Raw genomic sequence first — 12,875 nt, forward strand, 5'->3', positions numbered from 1 at the left:
TTACTGGGGAGTGCTTCTGCAGCCTTCCCGTGTGCATGTGGTGCACACGGACATGGTGGTACAAAGGCCCTGCCACAGCACAGCTCCTGCTGTCCCCAGTAGGCTCCTACACTGACATGCAGCTTCCAGTGAAGATAAAAATGTCAGTTCCTAACCACGTTATAATAGTAATCTCTCCCTCCTCCCACCTTTGTGAAGGAGGTAAGGGTAGTATTTTTAAAAGTAGCACTTGTTAACAGTCTTCAAGGATGTCAGTTCAATTACTTGGTTTGCTCTGCTGCTTTGTTTGCGTGGACTGCTATTTTTTAAAAAAACAATTATGTCAAAACTAGAAGCAAAATATCAACTGTGGAGGCAAGCTGGGTCATACCCAGTTGCACTACAAAGAACAAGAATATGTTCAGCTCTCAGATTGCAATTGTTAGCAGGAGCAAGACTCTCATCTCTGTTACCTCCATAGGCTCTTCTCTCTAGCTTTCCTTTCTTGGCTTATATTTGAAGTGTCCAATGCTTTATCTTCTAGTGTTTTCTATTGATTTTGCTCTCTTATTCTAGTCCTTTTTTCTTGTGTAGGTCTTTTCCCACTGTTGAATCCCTCACTGATCTGAATGGGTTTCATGGGTTACGGCATCCCTTGCTGACAGGGCAAAGTGGGATATTTATGTGCACTGAACAGCTGCAAAATGGAAATTCATGTGCACTGTATAATCTCTTGGATGAAGCAGAGTTAGCCACAGATTTCTTAGAAACACGGATGTTGTGGCAGCTCGCAAGCTTCAGATTCAAAGCTGGAGTTGTCCTTTCCCAGAATGTAGCAATGTTCAGATCTGGGAATATATCTGCATCAGCTGTATAAAAATAAGCAAGCAGGAAAATCAACGCCCTTGTGAGTTTAATTTTGAAGTTCTTAAATAGTAGGAATGAAAAATATAGAAGTCTTTCTCTCTGTTTGCCATCGCTGCTTTTCATTACCCTATTTTTGAATGAGTCTGACTTTCAGACTAAAATATGGAATGAAGAATAGATTTGAGAATGAGATAAGAAACTCCACCTTCTCACAAGTGTCTTTTCTGTCTGTGCTGGTGGTTAGCTTTCAGATATAGTTTGGCTCTACTTCAGGCTCAAAGAGTGGATCCTCACACAACTTTGAATCCTGGCAGTGTACATGTTTATATGTAGCTTATCCCTCTACATGATTTTTATAGTTGGCAGAATAAAATAGACTTTTATGGGGTGTGATTTGTCTTACTATGAAGTAGACTATAATGTGTGGAACTTTAGAGGTGTTTCATACTTTGGGACTCATTTTTTCCTGAGAAAGTTTGGCTGTCCAGCCCAGATGTGCTCATCTATACTCTGGGTGTCCAGCATGTGTTCCCACTCCGTCCATGAGGAGGAACTCCGCTCAGGAGGAACTGAGTGCTGGGTGTCTGCTGGTGGACTGACTTGTGTTTCTTCCATCCACATGGACTTGCATGAAAGAGCACTTGGTCTTTGCTTTTTGGCGCAGTAGTGCAGTGCGAACAACAAGGCTCTGCTCTGCTAAAGAGCCCCAAAGCTGAGGTCCGTTCCTCAGTGAGCACTTGCATGCTAATGACAAGGGTGGTGGATGCATCTGAGCTGGGGAAGGGGCTTTTACCCATGCTTACCAACAGTGCAGCTGACACCAAGACAAGGTGTACGCTGGAATGCAGCTTGCTGCACTAGGATAAACAGTGGTGAGCAAGGAAATCCTTGGACAGCCCTGTTCACGGTGCCAGGGCTACGCTCCTGACAGTGCCTGAGCCAGTGAGACTGAAGCTTGCTGGAGCAAGATGGGTGTGAGTGTGCACAGCTGCTGCTGGGAGGTGTTGCACGTATTTGTGTCACTGTACTGCCAAGTGACGAGGCACCGTGTGAAGCAATGAGGGCGGCAGGTGGTTTCCACCCACTAAAACTTGCCATCTCCATTGGAAACAGACAAAAAGATAGAGCAGTGCCAAGAAATGAAGAGACTGTCAAAGCAAGGTGAACCTCTTCACAGGGTTATCCCTCCTCTCTCTCCAGGTCGCTACCCACAACAAAACAAAGGCACCTACATCCCGATCCTAGTAGGCAACGTGCTGAAACCTGGTGAGTGGGGAGCCAAGATCACTTACAAGGAGAACAACTCTATTCGCTTGTCCATCATGTCGTCTGCCACATGCATCATTGGGAAGTTTCGCCTGTATGTTGCTGTCTGGACTCCCTTTGGCATCCTCCGGACACACAGAAACTCGGCAACCGACACTTACATCCTATTCAATCCCTGGTGCCAGCGTAAGTACCTTAACAGAGTCAGAGGTTCACATTTTCTGCTTCCGGGCTCATCATTTTTTGGGAGGGTCGGTCCAGGAAGGGGAGCTTGGTACCACGAAGGTTGCAGACAAGCCAGTTTGGACCTAAAAATTATATAAGTAACTCTGCCAAGAGGCAAGTCTTTCAGGCTCGGGCATAGCCCTGGGTGAGTGGGGGTCCATGCTGCAGACCTATGCCTAGGCTTTAGCTGCTCTCTGCAGTTTTATGAGGCCAAGCCTGTCTTTACCAGCTTGAGCAGTGCGATGATGCTCCATTTCTTGTAGTAAATATACCCAAGACTTAGCTCTGGCTTTAACAGGCATCAACGTGAGCCTCCTGCCTGCCTGTGTGTGCTTTAAACTGACAAGTCAACAGGGGCGTGTTTTTTTCCAGGATTTGGTGTGGGGCAGAATGTTGCAGTGTCCCATACTCTGTTGAGTTACATCGCTGATTGCCACATTACATTTAGGATCGAACATCTGCAGACGAAAGCCTGCAGGAGTTCAGTGAGAGCTGCTGCTCCTGCGCATGTTGGATGCAGCCAACCTGCTGCAGCATCACGGATGATGCCTTCCCACTTCTACATGACATTTGCTCTTATAACTTCCCTTTTAGTGGTGACTAATTACCAGCAACCCTGTCCTCTGTGAGGACAGAACATTTTGCAAATGAGCCTTTTTTTGTACTCCAGTGGGATGAAGAACAATTATTTTTTTAAAGTTTTCCTGGAACCTGGGTAAATCAGACCTTATGCTGACAGAATTGTATTTTACCCAATGAACTCCGAGTGTGGCTTTAAGGAGAGGGCAAGGAGGACTGGAGAGGTTTGGCTCAACCTTCTGACTGACTGCAGCACTGTGTCTCACCTTCTAAAACTTGTAAGGCTCCAAGTCTGGCATACATATCACTAAATATTTAGGCCACTAGCTAACTTTAATATTTTCCTGGCACCCTTCCTTCATCTTTCAATGTTTTTACCAGAGTATTTGCATCAAATAATCCCATACCAAACAAGGGCCATCCTACTGAGTGACGAGTAAGTTTAGCGTTATTAATAGAGTCCATTATTCAGCTGCTCTGCTGTCAGTACATCGAATGATTTGTGCTGAATTCATTACTTGCCTCTGGTCCAAGGGAATATAAGCAATGATTAGCTTATGCATTATTTAGGAAGATATATGTTAATGCTGAGTAAAGCGGAGTTAGTTAAGTGGGAACAGGAGGGAAGGGCAGGGCCCAAGGCCCCGCGACACCATGAGATACTTCTGAATGCAGCACAGAGGTAGGTACCTCTTAGCAGCATGCTAAGAGTTTCTTCTGGGAGAGGAGGGAGAGTGTTTAACAGAAAGAAAGGATTCATTGCCAAAGTTATGACCCATAGTAAGCAGACAAAACTGCTCAAGTTTTGTGAAGGTATCATCAGCCTGTCACAGTTCCAGCTAGAGAGGTGCAATTCCCCACCCCAAGGTAGGACAACGCTTGGCTTTAGTTGTGAGCATCGTAACAGCCATTCTGTTAGCCAGTGCACCAACTATGCAGTGGCTTAGCACCTCCTTGAAAGGGATAAAGCCCAAAGAAAAAGCTTCTTAAACTACCTCAGGCTGCCTCATGACTAGCGTACAACCAGCTAGGGCCGCATGCAGCCATAATGTCAAGAAAAAGAATATGATGTGGGGTGCTTGGCTGTTCCACGGTGGCGTGACCGGGACCACTCAGGCTAATTCAAGTTGCTAGTCAATGAGTGGAAGGGGAAAATCAATCCCTTCTTCTCATCTCCTTCTCCACCAGCTCTGTGCGCTGACTGGGCCACATCTGTTCATGGCACATGGGTACTTTTCTCTCCTGTGCACTCCCTCCCTCGCACCTGAGCTGAATGAGGCCAAAATCCAGCAAGATGAAAACCACAGTGAGGGAGCAAACCTGTAGGAAGCAAGACATGCAACAGTTGTTTCCAGCTGCAGCCATCAGCAAAGCTGATGGAAAAGCTCTGCTTTTGGAAAGCAGAAGAGAGTCTCCAGGCAACAAGGATGTGCTGTGAGCCCCCAGGCCCAGGGGGGTCCACCTGAGGTCACCCCTGGAGAACCATGTTTTTGTCTCCAGCTTACAGGTTCAGGTGTGTCTCAATGACTTGTGCTGGCCCTTGCCGACTGTTGTAGTTTTCATTTTCTGCATGTTTCATTTGGATTTGGATTTGTTCTCATTTCTTGCCCCTACTTTTACTCCTAGGTAGTTTGAGCTAATTGGCTCCTATATCTGTCTTTTTCCCCTTTCCTTGTGTTAGAAAACCAGGGACTGTTTCTCCATGCTTTATCCCCTGGCTGGAAAAGATTGTTCAGTGGAATGACAAAAGGGTATAAAGACTCAGGCAGTTAAAGTGCAGAGAAAACAGTAGTTTGAAAATCTCCTAGACTTGTTTGCTGGGTTAATAGCTAAGCAGAAAAGTCTGAGTGAAAAGTCTCATTAAAAAGAGAGAAGACTGATTCCAGAAGTGAATGGGGATTGTTATAGCAGGGAGCAGAGTACAGGCTCTGTCAGTGTCTAGTGCAGCTTTCCAACTCATCATTTTGGAGAAACATCAGTGTGTCGGTATGAGCTTTTCTTTAAGACAGAGGCATTTGTGCCCTTTCTTATTACTCCTTCTCTCACTGTAGTGCAGTTTTGACATATTTTCCCAGCCAGGGATGCAGAGTTTTTTCTGCTGTTTCAGAACAAGTTTGAATACTTTACCAGTCAAGCTACAGAGTACTTTGCTTCCAAAATTATCAGATGTTGTCATATGTTTTAATCCCCTTAGCTACATTTAAGGCTGATCACCAAGAATACTTTAAAGATGCAGATGCAGGGCCTGATCCTGCAAAATTATATACACCAGCCCCAAACATCTGGGAATTGAACAAGCTAGTGGATTGAGATTTCGGATACTCAGGTGAGATTTGCATTACTTAATAAGCAAGGTAAAGCCTATGAGGCAGCATCCTTTCTTCAGCCAGCTGACATAGTTGGGAAAAACAGATGTGCTTCTGGGTAGGCAGAGCCCTCTTCAGTTCTGAAACAGAAGATGCAAATGGCAAATACTTAAAGATAACTTCTTGGAGTTTAACTTAACTCCTAACAGTATCAGACTACATGAAAGCAGAGAAGGGCTCCTTTGATCTGGATACTGTGAGCTCCTTCTGAGGGGGTGCTGAGTCCCAGTGACTTTCTGCTGGAGAACATTCAGTGCTTATCAGGAAAAGACCTTGCCTTAACTTGTGTGGCTTTCTCACAGGTGGAGTGTGCATAGAGTATCTGAGTAAGCTGCAGACTATGTGGACTGAGGTGTGTGTTTCGTTTACCTGAGCCTCCTGCAAAGTGCATTATATTTACGCAATTAAATATATTGCAACTTTATTGACCCAGTTGCACATCTCTTCTGCTTAAACACCCTAATACAGTTTGAGGATTAGTAACATGTGCATGACTTTGGACTTCTCTCACCAATCATCCAAATTTGGCCCGATAGTATTTTCTTGCATTTACAGCTAAATCTTAAATTTGATCTCTTATATCACAGATTCCTTGTGGATAAAATTTATGCAGGGCTTCATCCTTCTGCTACATGAATGTAGGCAAGCACTAGCAGTTGCAAGGCGGCATACTGAGCTTGCTCCTAGGTGGAGTGGGTTTTGTAGATAACTGTATTTAGCTCTTGCAGCTCTGTGTTTGCCAAAGCACTGCCCTCTTCCCAGCAAGAGCCCTGGGAGTTTTGTGGTTCAGCGTGGCCCAGCCTTCTGCTGCTGAGTTCCCACAGGAGCACAGGTGCTCAGGGCACGCCTGCCTCCTTCACCTCCACTCGGCTGCTGGTGCTGCTGTGCTCAGCAGTCACTGCATGAAGAAATTGCATTTCCAACTTCAGCCAGTTGCTGTGCTGAGGATGGGGTTCCCCCATACTGGGTAGGGTCTTCTCATGCTCGTTCACCTTCCCAAGTTGAGAGAGCTTCTCTGCACTCCTCATCTCTCTTACAGAGAAACTGTGTTTAGTGGGTTTCCTCGCCTGCAGTACTGTCTTCACATGAAGTGTATTTTCACCTTATCCATCTTCAAACAGAGAGGCATAGAGGCTAATTTGCTTCTTTGTAACATTGCTAGTGTCTTAGTAATTTCCCAGGATAAAAGAAGTGAGTAAAAAAAAAACCCCTAAACTGCTAGAGAAAAAGAACAAACAAACCCAGCATAGTTCCATGGAATTCTTCTGTTTGTCACACGTTAGCCTCCACTTGCACAAAATAATTAGGAGTTGTACTATGTAGAGCATGCTTAGCATCAAAGTAGTCGCAAGTGCCTCGCATTTTCTTCTAAACAGTCTCAAGAGTAGTGAAAGCTGTCAAAAATCAAAGCAGTTGGTTTCTCTGTGAAACACAGAAGTACTTTATACTTTATCAAAAAAACGCAAATATTTTAAAATAATTGACAGAGGAGTTAATCAATTTTCATCTGATTTAGGGAAGATTATGCAGTCTCAGAATAACATAAGCATCTCAATTGATACCAACTAGATCAATACTGATAATTTTAATCCCTGAAAGAAAACAACAGCTGTCCAGAAGGCATATGCAGACACTCCACTGAATGCGTAACTGTACAGTAGAAGGTGTGAGTTCTCCTTCTTTAAATGTGTTCTCTGTTTGTGCTTTAATGAAATCCAGAGCTCAATGAGTGAACATGTATAGTTGTTTGATCAGCAGATCAGGCAGATCTAGCCTAATGGAACAGAGCCTCCACTATCTGTAACATCTGCAACATTTTTGGTGGGATGTTATACAGAGCTTGTTTAGAGCTGGGAGATGGACCTCAGAAAAGTCATGTAATATACAGATTCATAAGTATGAATCCCTGCTGGCATAAATGACTACATCTTTTTGATTCACTGTCAAGTTCTAATACTCTCTTTCACCTGGTAGCCTCTGAATATAATAAACCCATGATCTTCCTCTTTGTGCCTGGGTGCTGCTTGAGTAGGTCGTGGGTAGTGACAACCCTATAAAGAAACTTCTTGATGACCCAGCCCTTAGAAGTCAGGTGAATACCACCACCTCACCAAATGCGAGAGAGAGTCTCAGACCTGCTTCCACATCGATCATTGTACACTGATGTGGAGGTCATTATGTTACATATCTATGCGTAATCCCTTCTGTATGTATAGACATACACATATAAATATATCTTCAGAGAAAGCAAAACTTCCAGCAGAGTCAGGTGTGTACACTGGCAAAACCCTTCACCTAGCTGAAGTCAGTGAGTTTTCCCATTGATTTTTTTCATGGGGCTCAGGTTTTAGCTTATTTCCAGCCAAACTGCAGTTTTATGGTCCAATGAAGAAGCTTTTGAGCATGAGGTTTACAAGGAAGTACAAATATGATTTGCATTTCAACAAAATACAGCAAATCAATAGGCTTTTAAAAGTGAAATAATTCTCTAGTAATTTGTAGTGGGATGCAGAAGAAATCCACTACGGCAGTAGTGAGGGGTAGTTTTGTACTATCAAACTATCAGAGGTTATTGCTTCCCTTTAATTTGCTATCCGGTACCATATTACTGATCTCCTCAAATTAATTAATTCCCATACTATTAATTGTTAAGCTGTATCTCTTAGTCTTAAAATACAAGCACTGGCACAAGAAAGAAATCCTCAACTATTCTAGCGTCACAGAATCACAACCTGCCTCACACTTCCCTGTGAACATCTGAATAGTTTCATGCCCTTCAGAGCTATATATGAATGTTAATAAGGGGTTATTTACATATATGAATCATGTTTGCAGGGTGAGAGTCCACGCATATGCTCTTGACTCTTGATATAAGACCAATCTAGGATATACCTTTTGTGTATGTTTTGATAAAGATCTCCTCCCATTACTTCCAGTTTTCACTTGGCACTTGAATTTCTCCTCATATTAGCTGGTCAGTCAAGTTACATGGGGGAGTGACACTCCAGTCAATAACTTATGTACAGAAAAGCAATCAAACCTTTCTGTTAATACACTATAGAAACTGTATTCCAATTTTTTAATGTCCTACAGATTTTTCTTTAGATCTCTTGACTTGAGCTGTTTTCCATTAACATTAATAGGTTTGAAATTGTTCTTTGATCTGTTTGTATGGTTGCAGAATTGCGTCATGGTGCTCCAACTTTTAAATTAGAGGTACACAGTAATCATAAAATTCTTGATAAGATGTGACATTTTAATCATACTTTACAGATTCTGAGAAGGCAGGCAGGAGTTGTCAGCATTTTTGCCTCTTGTGTGCTTTCAAGTTGTGTAACATAGTCCTAACTGGGGTCACTACCTCCTTATTCTTGTACTTTGTTGAACCAAGTAATGCTTTGTTTGATGGAAGAGGGGTACTTTTCATCAAAGATGACTGTATTATGTGCTAAGATTTTTTTATCTGTCCTGTATAAAAATGTAAAGTGACTGTTAACTTTTGTTTTTGGTAAACTGGTGCAGAGGATGCCGTGTATCTGGATGATGAGAAGGAAAGGGAAGAATACATCCTGAATGATGTCGGTATTGTTTTCCATGGAAACATCAATGACATAAAATTAAGAAGCTGGAGTTACGGTCAGGTGAGCTATTTAGACCTTCCCTGGCTGCTCCCATCAGGACAGCAAGTGAGTTTAATCAGCACCAGACTGTGGTTGAGACTGTGGGCTCTGGAGTGCATTATTGGTGTCTCCTTCAGAAAGGCAAGGAGCATAATTTTAAAATTGTATGAAGTGGGTATATGCCTAATCCAGAAAAAGCAATGTTATAATAGCTAATATTTAAAGATCTTGTTTGAGGGGTGTATTTCAAATACTAAGAGATTGCCTGTTGAAAGTTATAATCATTAGTTGAGGTTTCCACAGTGCAGCAGTATTTCTGCTGCTACAATATTGTTGCTTTAGGATGAAACAGATCTTGTGAAAGAGTAGAGGGTTGGTGTTTCTTTTCATTTATCAGCAATAGGTTGTATTGCTGTCTGACTCCTGCTTTTAGTTCTAGCAACTTGATGGAAATTATTCTCATCTGCTCAGGGTGGGGGTCAGCTTGTCACAGGGTTCCTGTGGCAAACTGGAATCTAACCCCAGAGACTTAGATTTCCTCACCACAGTGACGGGGGGGGGGTAACCTCTCCCTTTGCTGCCTGCACTTGACAACATCATTGGCCTCTTGCAGCCTGTGGGAAACACCCCTCGCCAGACTGGTGTGCGGTACTGGTGTGCCTCCAGTAACATCAGACTGCTTGTTTGCCTATTTTACCTCAATCTGTTTGTAAGGACTCACTAGCCTGAAAATCCCCATGGGATGGAAGAGTTAAACTGTTGATTGAGACTAGGGAAAAAAGCGTTAATGAGCAGGATTAAAACGAGGAAAACTAACCCTATCTGTCCCTCAGAGTGGCTCCAAAGGAAAGTTATGGGACATGATGAACTCTGCTTATCTCATCTTCTGGATTTTCATAATAGCGTAATTAAGAAAGTATTGAAGTATTTCCTTAGTTCTATGGTGACAGATCCATTCAGTTTTTGTGGTGCCTCCCCAGCACAGCCTTGCAGAAGGGGCTTTCTTGCTTTGCTTGCTTTCCCTCAGCTAAAGTCAATCTCAAAGCTTGAGCTGGATGGATTACCTGCATACTTGCCCTGGAGAGCTCTTTGAACTCATATCTCTGTTGTTTCCTTATTTGAGGGTACAATCTCATCTTTTTTCCCGCAGCAGCCTTGCCTTAGGGAGTTCTTGCCTCTGCACCATTCCTTTGGTTGTGTCAGCACCATTGTTTGTGGGGTCTGACTGTCATCCTGCCTGCGACAAAAATAACTCTTAAATAAGTTGGTGGTGGGGAGCAATTTCAGAAGCTGATGGTGCCTCTGTTAGAAGAGACGTGGAACCAGATCCTGAGGCCAAAGCTGGGTGTGCATTTAAGTTGACCAAAAATGCCCCCTCCTGGCCCTTCCTTCCCCCTGCAAGTGCTTGTGCAGCCGTTCAGTGAATTAGGCTGGAGAGCTGATCTAGCTGAATAAGCATCTCTTGGATTATTATTTTCCCCTGGGTTATTTTTCAGGCTTGCTCTGCTCCTAGATTTGGGATTCACTCCATGACAGATGTAAGGGGGGAGGGAGAGAGGGGAATGAGTGGCTGAAGGTGGACGGTGCTGCTTAAATCAGCTACTGGATTTATGTTCTAAGATGCTAAATTTATGGCCTATGGTGGCTTGGCCTGAGGTGCTTATATTCTGCAAATCTGGCACCTTCCTGACATAAACACCAGCCTCCCTTGAGAAACTGCATTATTTATTTGGTTTTGCTGGGAGGTAGTTCTGTCTGGGAGGTTAGGGCTGTTCCATATCCCTTTGTCATGTACTTCCATTCGTGTATTGTCTGAAATTGGAGGACCTGATTTCCTCACTGCCCTGTGGTGCACCTTTTGCTATCACTTGCATGTGTGAAAACTGAGTGTGACAGATGCATCTAAGAGGACTCAAGCCAAGAGTTTTAACGGGATTGAATGTTTTGTATGGATACAGCAGGCATCTCAAACTGCAAAGCAATGAAGACACATTCTTCTTGTTCCCTCACTTTCAGTGAGATGGAGGATGTGATGTTCCTGATCTTACCCTGACAATTTCCAGCCATTAAAAACATGCATCTTCCTAATTTTCAGCAATCCTGGATGTTCACTGCATTGTTGTGAATGAGTAAAAGTACTAGCAGCAAGGCCTATATTATAGGTATATCTTACATGTGTGTGTTTTGTATTTATGACACATGGCCCTGTACAAAAGTGTGAGTTAAAAGCACTCGTAGAAGTGAAAGGTCATATACAAAAATACAGATAGACTTGTGCATGGTAATATTCTTAAGCTAAAAAATTGCTTTGAACAATGACAGCTAGAAGCTTTAACTCAGGTTGTAAATTAGAAAGGAACATACAGTTCAAAATTGGGTTACTAGTGGGAGACAATTCTCACAGCTGCCGTCTTTAATGAGTAACATCAACATCAAGAAAAAAGGACTGAGGAAGAAAAAAACACGGACCAGTTGAAACATGGCTGTAATGAATGAGAATGGAGGTGTTCCCTGTAACATGACTGTGATTCCTTTCTTCTAAGAAAGCATAAATAGCCAGTCACTCAGAAAAGCCCGCAGGGGATTCAGGAGAAATGTGGCTTTGGAAGAAATCTAGGCACATAGGAATTCTCTAGCTGACAAATGTCAGAAGTAGGATGTTATGTCGATCACTTACCATTGCTTTTTTGTGAGAAAAATGAAAGTAAAACAGGTGGGCACAGAATTCTTGTTGCCATCCTGAGTTGTCTCATGTCCACACGTTGAGCCGCATTGACTTTGCAGCCCACTGTGCACATATAAATTTTACGCATGTGTGTTTGGTCAGATCAGACCACAGGCAACGTGAGACCACATCTGCCTGCAACTGCCTGTGAGAAATACCCCCCTAATTCAGCCAGTGCAAAAGGTGATACAACCCCTCTGACTTTGATTTAAATGGAAAGTCACCTGTTAGAAACAGGTTAGCATGAGAGAGGATGCCCACTGAAGGCCAGCCTGACTAAACGCACTGCTCCGTAACACAACACATGGCTGTGTGCAGACAGAACCCCTTTGCCTGTGTGTTTTCTCACACCGTGTTTTCCATCTGCAGTCTTTCCCAGGTAGCTCTGCCAAAGTTCCTTGCTTCTGAATTTGGTTTGTCTCCATTTCAGCTTCTGTTGAGCAGGCAGTGCCTGCGCTGGTCCAAGTTCACTTCTCTGTCCTGGCTGCCTGCTGCTGCTCTGGTTCCCCTGACATTTCAGGGGTGTTCAACCTTACAAGTGCTATGTTTCTATTCCACTTCCCTATAGACAGCATTTTTGTGCCAATAGTGAGAGCAGAAAACTGATTTAGTTTGATTTAATGTTTTTAAATCCCTGAATAATGAAGAAGGGCAAAACTGGCTTTATAGTTAAGGCTACTTTGCATCCTGCAGTGCTGCACCAGTGTAAGGCAGCTAGACTTTACAGCTTGTCCTGTATTTCTTCTGTTAATCTAGTTATTTCACAAGCATTCATGTCATTTTGTAAATGCTAAGGTGGAAGGCAACAACCCTGGTAGCAATTTCTTTCCTCTTTATTCTTCGTGTGTATGCTGGCAAGATTGACAGCGTCTCCTAAACTGTAGATGAGAAAGATTTAATTTGCAGGATAAATTTCTTATTGATTTAACTCAGGTCTTAGGCACTGCTGATGACTTGAGGTGCAGAAAGCAGATTTTGATCCTGGTGAAAGTGATAAATCATTGGGCCAGACCAAAAGAAAAGTGAACTTGAAGCAGGAAAGATGGCCATGAGGGCCCAGCATTTACATTATCTATTGTAAGGGTTCTCCTTGAGAAGGAGGGTCTCCACAGCATGGACATTCACCTGACATTGTTTCTATCACATACCAGGGGAGTGGACTGGAGATTCACTGTGCAATTATTCAGCTTCCCAGAGATGATACAGTATTAGGACTAGGTCTCTAGGCAATACTGATTCCTCTTTCCC

At 43.2% G+C, this 12,875-nt stretch overlaps 1 protein-coding gene across 1 annotated transcript in view; it reads left to right on the forward strand.

Annotated features, from left to right (window-relative positions):
• The window catches only part of LOC104537820 (coagulation factor XIII A chain-like), a gene marked incomplete at its 3' end in the record, with an annotated part of 32,461 nt that overhangs the window by 15,247 nt on the left and 4,339 nt on the right, over positions 1 to 12,875 (forward strand). The window contains exons 3-4 of the mRNA XM_010180825.1: positions 2,047 to 2,298; positions 8,805 to 8,923. Coding sequence (XP_010179127.1) covers positions 2,047 to 2,298; positions 8,805 to 8,923 — 371 coding nt within the window. The remainder of the gene's footprint in view (positions 1 to 2,046; positions 2,299 to 8,804; positions 8,924 to 12,875) is intronic.

Source organism: Mesitornis unicolor, unplaced genomic scaffold (assembly GCF_000695765.1).
Source record: "Mesitornis unicolor isolate BGI_N332 unplaced genomic scaffold, ASM69576v1 scaffold2853, whole genome shotgun sequence".
In the NCBI taxonomy this organism is placed as follows: Eukaryota; Metazoa; Chordata; class Aves; order Mesitornithiformes; family Mesitornithidae; genus Mesitornis; species Mesitornis unicolor.